Source organism: Nestor notabilis, unplaced genomic scaffold (genome assembly GCF_000696875.1).
Source record: "Nestor notabilis isolate BGI_N333 unplaced genomic scaffold, ASM69687v1 scaffold27102, whole genome shotgun sequence".
Lineage (NCBI taxonomy): Eukaryota > Metazoa > Chordata > Aves > Psittaciformes > Psittacidae > Nestor > Nestor notabilis.
In genome coordinates, this window is record NW_009918372.1 from 67,189 (window position 1) to 78,709 (window position 11,521).

Here is an 11,521-nt window from a genome sequence, read left to right on the forward strand (position 1 = left end):
CTCACTGCGTGTGTGCGAAGCAACTGCACAGCCTGGCTGTGCAAACCCCCACCAACATCTGTGCGTGTGCTCTTGTCCTCTGGCCGCCCCCCAGGGCTAAAGAAACGTGACAACATACTTACGCACACAGACAGGCGTCTTCCCGGACCAGCGGTGGTCCTGCTGGCAGATCCGCACCGACATGCCGATGAGGCGGAAGCCGGGGCTGCACTGATAGACCACGCTGCCGCGGTAGTTGTAGTTCTCCCCATTGATCTGCCCGTTGACAATGGGACTGGGGACACCACAGTGCCCCGCTGCAGAGACAGAGAGGAGAGTCACCCAGAGCTCGCTCCTGAAGGCATCGCACCGCCCTAAGTCTGAATTCCAGACTCTGCACTCGTAAACGAAACCAGAGCAGCAGTAGAAACCACAAAGCATTCTTAAAGCTCTCCAATCTCAAAACACCTCACATCTACTGAGCATTTAAGGACTCAGTCTGCTTCCTTTTTACATCTACTTTGGGGTTGTTTAGTCTGGAGAAGAGACAGCTCACGGGGGGACCTTATCACTCTCTACAACTACCTGTCAGGAGCCTGTAGTGAGATGGGGATTGGTCCCAAGTAACAAGCAATAGGACAAGAGGTAACGGCCTCAAGCTGCGCCACGGGAGGTTTAGACTGGAGATTAAGAACAATTTCTTCACCAAGAGGATGAACAGGCTGTCCAGGGCAGTGCTGGAGTCATTTCCCTTGAACTGTTCAAAACCATGTTGACATGGTTTAGTGGTGGCCTTGGCAGTGCTGGGGAACAGTTGGACTTGATGATCTTGAATGTCTTTCCAACCTGCTTGATCCTATGATTCTCCAGCTTCAGAAGCACCAAGTCCTCACTTGGCTTCCTTCTTGAATCGGTGTTTAAAATTCCTATTCCCTCTCGAAACACAGCCAAGACCCTTTCCAACCAACCACCCCAGATACTCCGCACGTACCCAGACATCTCACTTCTGCTCCACTCCAGAGCCCGTTGGCCATGCACTCCCGCACACGGGAGCCCACCAGGGTGTAGCCAGTGTTGCAGGAGAAGATGGCTGTGGCCCCGTAGCTGGTCAGTGTGCCAATCTTGTTCCCGTTCGGTGGGGTGGGCAGGTCTCCACAGGAGATAACTAGAAGAGATCCAAAGCACAGGAAGTGAGGACAGGCAGGGAGCTGTGGTTTGTATAGAGCAATGCACTCAGTGACACCGCCACAATCATTATCGAAGTCAGAAAGGAGTAGGAAAGCTGATGGAATAGTTACATGGATAATAAACCCAGAAGGTTTTCCCACAGGAAGTTTTTAACACAGGAATATTTCTGTTACTAACCCACTGCTGGATACAGCCAGGAGCCCGACTTCCAGAAAAGCTACAAAATGGCATCAGATCTCCAATCAAAAATGGGCATAGCAGCAGTGGGCAGCCAGCTTTGTGCCACACCATGACTTGCAGGACAGAGACCGGACCCACACAGGACACCCCTGGTTTGTGGGGTGCAGCTGGAGCCCGGCCAGGCACACCTGCACATGCAGCTCCCAGCCACGAACTTCAGCTCCTTTATCTGCCTTCAGGATCTGCAAACCCTCCAGAGCTTTTGCACTCAGCAAGAAATCAAGAGGCTCACGCTGGGTGCTTCTGACCTCAGCGCATTGCCAAAATCCTGTCACTTGAATTTAGGTGGCAATAATGCTGAAGAAATACAACGAGGTCAGGCTCATGCTCCCGGAGCTGGCTGAAGAGCTTAGCAGGGGTAAAACTACATCTGTCACTGAAGTCGGCACTTGCATCTCTAGAAACAAAGGGAGGCAGGAGGGAAGGGAAAGCTGCCATTCTGAAAGAGAACCTTTCTGTCTCTGCCTGCATTAGAGAGGAAAAAACCTCCACCTTTGACAAGAGATCCAAAGCACAGCGGTCATGGCAGAAGAACTGAGCGCGCTGCTTGTTTGCCAAGAGTGCGTTTGATTTACAGGTGACACTGTTACCCTGTAAACTTGGTGTTTGCATAAAACTGCAAGAGGTTAGGTTTTAAATCAGAGCTTTTCATTTTCTTTCTCAAAAACAAACTTCAGAGCATCTGGCAGCAGTGACAGTTAAACTGCTGGGACCCAACAGCAACATAGGAACTGGTGTGCTGGAGCTCTTGCAGAACTGTTCATCACAGAGTCCCAGCCTCGTTTGTGTGGAAGGGACCTTAAAGCTCACCCAGTCCCAATCCCCTGCCCCGGGCAGGGACACCTTCCACTAGAGCAGGTTGCTCCAAGCCCCTGTGTCCAACCTGCCCTTGAACACTGCCAGGGATGGGGCAGCCACAGCTTCTCTGGGCACCCTGTGCCAGCGCCTCAGCACCCTCACAGGGAAGAGCTTCTGCCCAAGAGCTCATCTCAATCTCCCCTCTGGCAGGTTAAAGCCATTCCCCTTGGCCTGTCACTACCTGCCCTTTTAAAAAGCTCCTCTGTAGATTTCTTGTCAGCCCCTTCAGGCACTGGAAGCTGCTCTAAGGCCTCCCTGGAGCTTTCCCTTCTCCAGGCTGAACAAGCTCAACTCTGGTTTAGATTCTTGGTTCAAGAACTCCCTGCATGCAAACTCTCTTCTACCAGTGCAGCTCTGCAGCTATGCCCTCAGGTGCTGCCGAGAGGGGCCAGGGCTGGGGTGTGTTTGCAGGCCAACAGCAGAGCTCGCACACCCGCTGGATGGTGAGCAGAAACCCCATCCCCTGCAAGGCACCATGTGGAGGTGGCCTGCTCCAGTGCAGCTCCTGAGCGTCACGGCTCTTACTTTTGCAGGTTGGCATCGGTTCTCCTATGCTCCACTTGCCGTTGGCTTGGCACCTGATGACCCGCTGGCCCGTGTAGTAGTACCCAGGGTCACAGATGAGCATTAGCTGGGCGTTGTAGTGGTACTGGATCTCGTAGGTGAGCCGCCACCGACCGTGCTCAACTGCAATGCTGTTGATATCGGGACAGGTGACAGCTAAAACCAGATGTGGTGAGCCAGGGAAAAGAAACGAGACAGAAAGAGGTTAAAAGGTGTTTGACTCCAGGGACTTTGGGGCAGGTCAACAAGGGTGCTGGCTTTTTAACTAGGGGGCCACCATTAGCATGTCCATTACAGGTGGGAAACCAAGACACCATGACAGGGGACATCAGACATAAGTTATGCAGGATTAGAAAGCTGGTACAACCACAAGGCAAAGCTGTCATGGGGAGCTGGAAGGTGTTAACCAAGGGATCTCCAAAGCTCCCTGCGGGACTGCAGCGCTGCCAACACTCACCTACACACTGAGGGGGCTGGTTGCTGTTACTCCACTGCCCCTCCTGCAGGCACTCGGCGCTGGACTCCTGCCCGGGCTGCAGCTGGAAGCCCTGGTTGCACTGGTACACAGCCTTGGTACCCACGGTGTACTCCTTGCCAAAAACAACGCCATTCATCGGGGCTCTGGGAACTCCACAGGAGAGAGCTGGGAAGGAGGAGAGGGGAAAAAACCACTGCTGAGAAATCAGTCAGCTTCCAGTTTTACCATGGATCTGTGAAGCCCAGATCCCAAACTGTGAAGCTCCAGCCCCTGGTGAACCCCAGAAGCTGCAGTGAATGCTCATTTCCACAGAGGACTAGATTTCCAACTCCCAACAGTGAGTATCAGGTTTTACTGGAAGAGACCCTGGCTCGTCCTTTCTATAACATCTGTAGCACAAAATGCACCAACACAGCGTTCCGAAGTTTTCACACAGAGATAAAGGATTAGACAGCAGTAACATTTTGTATTTACACCCCACAGCAACACCACCTGAAACCCCTTGCCAGCAGCACTTTCGGATTACATAAGGCAGCAAATTGTGTAATTACATTGTGGCAGAAGGAAAGCTAAATTTAGCCTTGGGCTGAGCAGGTAAGGGGGGAATTGAGGGGAAGCGATCGATAAGCAGGCAGGACGCCAGCGGCTGCTCAAGACACTCAAGACGGCAGCACGTCGGAGAAGCTGCTCTGCACCACTGCTGCTGAAAGGCTCAGGTCTGCGGCCCGGAGAGGGTCAAAGTGGGCAGAGTGGGAACAGGCAGGGCACAGAAAGATCAGCAACAGCCAGATACAGACAGATGAGGAGCACGTTCATCTCTGCTGCAAGAGTTTCGCAAGATGTGACATGTCCTTTTACCCTCTTCTCCACCTCTGGGAACACCAGCTCTGGGAGCCTGTCACTCAAATCTGGGTTTCTCTACCAGCATTCAGAAGAGCTGGGAAACCAAGCCCATGCCTGCCTCCAACAGCACCATGCGGGCTCCCATCCCTCTTGTGTCTTGGGCTGGAGAGACAGGGAGTGGCAAAGGGGAAGGAGCAGCGTGGACCTATGAAGCTGCCGCTGTGATGCTGCCAGCCTGGGGGCTGCCAACAGCCTCTGTGGAGCACCGAGATGAGCAAAGCACCGATTTGGAGGCCAGCACCTAACCCAAATGGCTGTCTGCATTTTAAAACTGCTCTGAAGGAATTCCATTCCTTCCTGGAGAAGCTCCCGCTGTTCCCACTCCACTTCTGCATGAACTGGAGATTGAGCCTATGTCTCCTAAGCCACATGCTGACACTTCAACGCACGCTCACCTTCCTGTTATTCCTTCTCCACACAAATGAGGGCTAGAAAATCAGCAACCTTAGAAAAGTCACCTTCTGGTGACATGGATCCCACCGAGTGCCGAAAAGGAGAGACCAAACTCACTGTGAGCAGCATGAGCACAACCTCCAGAGCTTTCTAGCACTGAAGGTCCAAGATGCTTTCATGCCACTCCTGCTCCACGAGTCGGCCAGAGCCTCAACGTGGAGCACAATTACACAGCACCTCACAGATGCTGGGGTTGCTAATAGGTGTGAGTAATTCAGCAGGCTTGTATTAGCACAACCAGGCACATCCCTGGTTGAAATGATAATCACATGTATGTCACTTCATTGAGCTAAGGAGCTTGGCAAATCTCTCTACAAGGCTGGGTGTCTAGACAAGCAGCCACGCTGAATACCAATTTCATTCAGAGGCAGAAGAAGAGGGGGCCTGGGGAGCCCTCCCCTGTCACTTCCACCCAGCAGTGCTCTGATGACTTTCTGATGTTGCATCCAACCAAAAAGGCTGGTGGGAAAGCTGCTCCCCTCCCATGCCACTGCCCCACAAAGCCTTCCCCTTCCTCTGTCCAGTGCCCTGCTGCAGCCTGATGCTTCGCCCCAGGCACTGAGGCACAGAGACTGGCAGCGGGGGACACAGGAGTGAGAGACCAGGGCCAGTGGTGCTCCAGGCCACTGAGGCTGAGCTGCCACTTGCCTTCGCTTCTCTCCACAGGGAAGGATGATTTACTGCTGCCTAGTTCTGCCTTGCAGCCAGCTCCCTCCTCCTGCCTCTCCAGTGGTCCGTTTGATCATTCTGGTTCTTTCCATTGCGTAAGCTTTGTCCTGATACAAGAGTTAGCAACAATAAGCACTTCTGGGCAGGCACAGTTAACTAGAAGTGTTATTAAGCCACTAGAAATAAGTAAAATGTACCCCTCTTCACCTGCAGATGAAGACTACAACATGAAGATCGGACAAGGGAGTGCTATGGTGCTGGGACCTCTGCCACCCTGCACCCATGGCAGGATCCTTCCTTCCCTGCAGATCTGGCATCCTGGAGCAGAATATAGCATTAGTAGGTTTGTATTTACAGAGCCCCGCACGAAGCAGAGCAGCTTGTTTTTTGGGGTGGCAGTAAACCTCACATCTGCTCCAAAGGGCATTTCTGAGGCTCAAATCGCAGGTACTGCCATCCACCAGGATCAGAGACCAGGAAAGAGAGTTGTTCCAGGGGAAAGCAAACCAGCATTTGGCTTGGAGAGACCCATGGAGAGCGTGGTCCAGGGAAGAAGAAGAAGGAGCTCTTAATGGTACAAAACTCTGCCTGCAGGAAGATGATGTGTTAGGAAAAGGGACAGAGGCTATGCAAGCAAATCTGCAGCTGGGATTCCAGAAACAAAGCAGCTTAAAAATAGGCAGCAGAGACAGAAAAGGCATATTAGATCATCTTGTGTTCTCCCTCATTGTGCCAATGCAAGATTGTTCCCTGCAGAATATTCTCTGCTGCTCCCATAAATGTCAGCTAGGATGGAGCACGTAGTAAAGATTATTCAGAGAGGATGGGGAAGGGGAAGAGGATTATGTACTGGCAGAAAGGAGCGATGGGAAATGCCATTTAACTAGACCATGTGTTTGCAGGCACCCCAGTTCCCCTCCTGACTGTGTGAGCAATTTATGTCGTTACAGAGCGAGGTCCCAAACCTCTGCCTTGCGGCCCCGGCCACCAGAAAGGATGAGAAATTGAGTACAGCCCCAAACCACAGGTTGCCAGTTGGCTTTGCGAGCGACGTGGGCGAACAGGAAGGATGCTGGGCTCCATGGAGCCAAGGCGGGAGGACGCGCAGAGCCAGCCCTGGCTACGGGCTGCTGGAGGCCGGGCGGGGGAGCTGCTCTGCCGCGAATTCCCCGACAGCCCCACTCGCTGCCGCTCACCCACCTCCAGGCACTTGATAACCACGAGCCAGTATTAAGATTCCTGGTGCAAATACAGGCAAACAGAGAGAGGAGGTGACTCTCCCAAAGGGACTAGTCCAACCTCAGGCACTAATGTGACCCAGCAAGCTCTCCTGGCTGGAGACAGATCCTCTCTTCCAGAGGGACATCCAGCGCCAAGATCCTGACCAAGCTGCTCTGTGTGGTCAGTGGGGACCCACACACTGCTCCAAAGGGGAAACTGAAATGATGTGAATCGGCCCCCAAATTCCTCCTGTGTTGGCAACTGCTATGGAGTGGAACCATGGATTGTGCCCGTCAAGCTCTTGACATGTCACAGGTTCAGCTGGACCAGAATGGCACTGGGTGGGTTTAGTGCTTCTCATGCAGCTCCCATGGGAAAGCCTCTTCCCATCCCACAGCAAAGGCCTGGGGTGCCCTGCATTTCCAGGCCAGGTAGGGACATGCCACAGATGGGCTGGCTCCAGCTCCCTCCCCAGTGCCCCAGAAATTAGTGCTCAGGGACTCATTTCTGCTTTCAATCATTGTCGGGTGATACTTCATCCAAGCACATCCTCTTCCAATCTCCCCGCACATCCTCTCTCTTACCTTCTCCCACCTCTGTGTTTAAACCCAATTCCCCACATATCATTATACCTCTTAGAAGTGAATATCGATTTTGGAGCTGAACGCAGGGCCCAGGTGGCATTCCAGCACACCAGGACAGTAAAGACCTAGCAGCATTCATACCCATTCCTGATTATAGGATTTTCCTTAAAAAGAAGCATTACATCAGGGAAATTCCCTGCACTGGGCTAAGGATTCAGGAGGCCCAGTTGCCATGACAGCCCCCTGCTCCCACAGGTCTTGCTGTGTGCTTCATCTGCTCATTCCAGCACTCAGTGTTTGGTCCAATCCATGTTATCACAGGGGCTAAATCACTATTGGAGCTCATGCCCAGCTTCCCAGTTTTGCCTTGCCAATGGGGCTGGGTGGCAAGTCCTTGGTTTACTGCTTTCCACTCACCTTTAAATAAATACAGCCTTGAGAGGGCTCCAAATGGATACAAGCAGCCGCAGCACATACCTACCTGTTAGAGGCAGGACTGCTTCCACCCTTCTGCAACTTCCAAAGAGACAAAGTGATTCGGGAGCACAGAAAGGAGTTTTTCAAGGCTTTTTGGTGCCTCCCACACTAAATAATCCTGCTTTTCCTTACAGCTTGGACTGGACAACAACGCAGACACTGCGATGAGATTTTGCCTGCGCTCTGTTCCCTGGCTAGTTTCCAGGGAAGTCAATGCAATATTAATCCCCAGCACTCGGTCCCCTTGGAACATGGATGAATGTTCAAAGACACTGAATGGCTTCAGCAGAATAAAGATGGGCATTTTACCGACACAAAGGAACAGGGATGACTGGCAGATCGAGAAGAAGGTGCAATCAGAAAGCGAACACAGAGGAGGAGAAGAACAGCATGGAAGCAAAGCCCCCTGGGGCACAGTGCCCTGTCCTCCCCCCACTCCCACACCTGGAAGGAGCCCTGTGCTAAGTCTGATATGCCATAAAGATTACAGTTAATTAGGAGGAAATGTGGAAAGAACAGATATGTGCCTTCATCTTAGATGAAGCCAATGGAAACTACGCACCATCTGAATCCCAAGAAACTTCTCATCCTCTATTGACACACGCAGACCTAAGAGGGCACTTCCAGAAATACCAAATGAAATTCCAATCACTAAAACCCAGCAGGACCCGTGCTCCTGCCAGCCTTTCCAGGCTCTTCCAAGCAATAGCTTCTCCCATCCTTAACTGAGACTTGGCTGTGTCTTTACTGAGTGTTCAAACACTTCTACTGCGGTAGCCTTTACACAGATGCTTTTTTTTCTCCCTCATCCTGAAGGCTCCCAAAATAGTCACTCCCTTCTCTCCTTGCTTGCCTATTCCCAAGGACGTGGATATGAGGAGCACCCCTCATGCCTACCTGCAGCTCCAAGCCTGTTCTCGACAGGGAATTGGTGGGATTACAACAGGTTCACTGCGCTTCCCTCAGTCCTCCCGAGACTCCCAGCCCCTCAAAACGACGCTTCCCTGCTCTCACCTTGGCACAGGGGGATCGCTTTGTTCCAGTGGAAGTAGCCCTGAGGGTGCTGGGAGCAGGTGGTGGTGCTGTGGCCAACAAGCCGGTAGCCTGCGTCGCAGCCGAAGCGGAGCGTGCTGCCGGGCTGCAGCCCCGTCTGGCTGAGAAGCAGCCCGTGCGCCGGTGCCCGCGGGAGGCTGCAGTAGGGGGCTGCAGGGGAGGGCAGAGGAAAAGAAACCCGTCACTGCACGGGCAGCAGCAAGTCACACTCCCTTCCTGTTCTCAGGAATCACAGGGTGCTTCCCATACCCTGAGGCTGTAGTGGAAACACAATGTGTGATGGATAAACACAAAGCCAAAGGGGGACGGAGTGCAGGGCTGCTCTCCAAGTTCCACTCAGCTCTAGAAATAAAGACTAATTTCTGATAATTAAATATTACTTAATTCATTTACTGAGTAAAGTCATTATTTATTTATGACATCCTGGCAAGTTGTCAGCCCAGTTTTATAACTTCCATTAATTAAGATTTGCTAAGTTCCAAGCTACAGTAATTCATTTTAAGGGATTCTCAGCAAACACTCAGTATCCAGCAGCAAGTTTGTGCTGAATGAGCAACCAGGACTCTGCAGCCCTGCTCCTGTGAGAGCAGTGGCAGAATGCCTGAGCAGGAGCACAATGTGCTTTAAACTGCAAATGCTGTAACACCATCAGCCTCATGCACCAAGCAGCTCCTAACGCAAATTCTTAGGTTTTGTGATGTTCATCTTCAAACATCTCAAAATGGGCTCATTGCAAGGACACAGTAATTCAGCAACACGGCAATCTTCATGGTGAATTACACAGGATGGGTTTCATCCATCTAGAGCCGCGCTGCCTATGGTTAGATGTTCTGGTTCTGAGTCTTTAGAGTGGTGGAGAAACCAGCCAAAGCCTCAAGGTTTCTCCTGGAAGAAAACCTGCCTTCCCCAGCCTCACCAGCTCAGAACAAGCCCAGATTTGGGAGCCTTCCCAGGACTGGCAGCTTCTACCCATACAGATGGCCTATACCCCTCTGCAGCCATTTCCTGGCAATCCTTGGCTGAAGAGATGGCCACATTCCTGGCAGAGACACCCAGTCTCTTCCATGTGCTTACCAGAGTAGCGGATTTTGAAGCCTTTTCTGTTGTAGGCATGATCAGAGGACCAGCGGAGATAGACTCTGTTCCCGCTGCTGGTGACGGTCAGAGGGGCTGAGTAGTTCCCACTCAGTGACAGGAGCAGCGGGCTCTGGCCAGAGGGACCTGCAAGGAAGGAGGGAATGACTTGTGTCCCAACAGACACCCAGAGGAGCATCAGCACAGCACTTGCATTCTGCATCTGGTTACAAAGCTGCTTCCATGTGAATACTGACAGATCCCCTCTCTGTTCAGGAAGGCTCACGGGCCTCGCAAACCTGGTCTGCACGGCTTCAGGGATGAGAATTCCCACCTTCTCAACTCGTCCCTTCCCAGCAACCTCTGCTACGATTTCTCCCAGGAGCTTGCTAACTCCTGCCCCTTTGAAAAATGCTTCAGATCCATCCAAAAATCAAATCATTGATCTTTCCTTTTCCAGAGAATCAATGAGTCTTAAGAGGAGCTTTCTTTAAGTCCAGCATAAGATTACAGGTGCAGTGCTGGAAAGCTCTTCACAGAGTGCTTTGGGAACAGAGATTAGCAGCTAAGAAAGCTCTGCCATTTCCTTCCTTCCCCCTCAGTCACGGCAAACTGGTGAATCTCTTACCATCAAAGATTTCAAACTCATCGTACTGCTTCTCGCTCAGGAAGTACTCTATGGTGAGGGAGATGTTATACCCAGGCTCTACCTTCACCACCCAAGAGCAGGTCTGAAAGTGAGGGTAACTCCCCAGGAAGCTCTGGCTGAGGATCACGCCGGTGGAGTCTGTCAGAACCTCGTTCATTGGGCACTGCACTGCAGGGAATACAGCAGAAAATTCATGTTCCTGGTTTGCAGAGGAAGGAAGGGAACACAAGATGCTGTGGCCATGAAAGTCTGTCTTGAGCCAGGTCAAGATAGAGCATAAGTCCCACCTGCGTGCACCCGCTGCACACCTTCACCCGCCCAGAAGATCCCCAGACCCTGAGGTACTCATTCTCCACAAAAAGCTTGCTGTGCTTCCACAGATCCAAGCGATCGCCCCGTTTCAAGGCCCTGTTTAAGGGGGCTGAAAGGAACAATGCAAATGCAGAATTTCAACGCCGCATCTCTCACAAAAGGAGTAACACTGCAACCACAAGACTATTCTTAAGTTGCAAAACTCTCCCCGGGAATCCCTGGAAACTTTATTATCTGGCTTAGAACAAGGTTTGGAACTACAGGCTTAACCCAGGTCACCCATGAACTTGTTAACCAGGACATACGAACTCCAACTCCTTTCTCTAATCACTGCTCCCCACTGAGCTTCTAGAAACATTTAATCCAGCTGAAGACACTACATAAAAAGATCAGCAAAAACACCCCAGAAGAGGAGGCGAACACACAAAGCAAGCAAAAGCATAAAAAGAAAGGGATCTTTATTTATCCACAATTGTCACTTAAGTCCAGTGCAAACACTATACTTGGATTAATAGAAAACAGCCAGAACTACCCAGAAAGAACAGTATATTCTTTCCAAATCCTTAATCCCATCAGTCATTTTTTGACCTCCATAAATTGGTGGCCAGATGTAATTTAAGCAGTCCCTTTACCCCCAGGCTAACAGCCATCAGTAAATAATTGAATGACCTCCCTTTCTATCCCTCGGTTCATGCTATTTCAGAGAGAATAAAGCCATAGAAAAATATCCTATTAAATGGTAAAAATGTTCAAATAGGAGGGAATGAAGGCGATGAAATAATCACGGCTGGAGCGAACAAAGATACAAGCAGGAATCCA

At 51.3% G+C, this 11,521-nt stretch overlaps 1 protein-coding gene across 1 annotated transcript in view; it reads right to left on the reverse strand.

Moving 5' to 3' along the window:
* The window catches only part of LOC104401939 (CUB and sushi domain-containing protein 1-like), a gene marked incomplete at its 5' end in the record, with an annotated part of 63,110 nt that overhangs the window by 28,615 nt on the left and 22,974 nt on the right, over positions 1-11,521 (reverse strand). Inside the window, 7 exons of the mRNA XM_010009677.1 lie at positions 123-296; positions 971-1,144; positions 2,791-2,985; positions 3,287-3,472; positions 8,629-8,817; positions 9,742-9,888; positions 10,370-10,558. Of these exons, the coding sequence (XP_010007979.1) occupies positions 123-296; positions 971-1,144; positions 2,791-2,985; positions 3,287-3,472; positions 8,629-8,817; positions 9,742-9,888; positions 10,370-10,558 (1,254 nt within the window). The remainder of the gene's footprint in view (positions 1-122; positions 297-970; positions 1,145-2,790; positions 2,986-3,286; positions 3,473-8,628; positions 8,818-9,741; positions 9,889-10,369; positions 10,559-11,521) is intronic.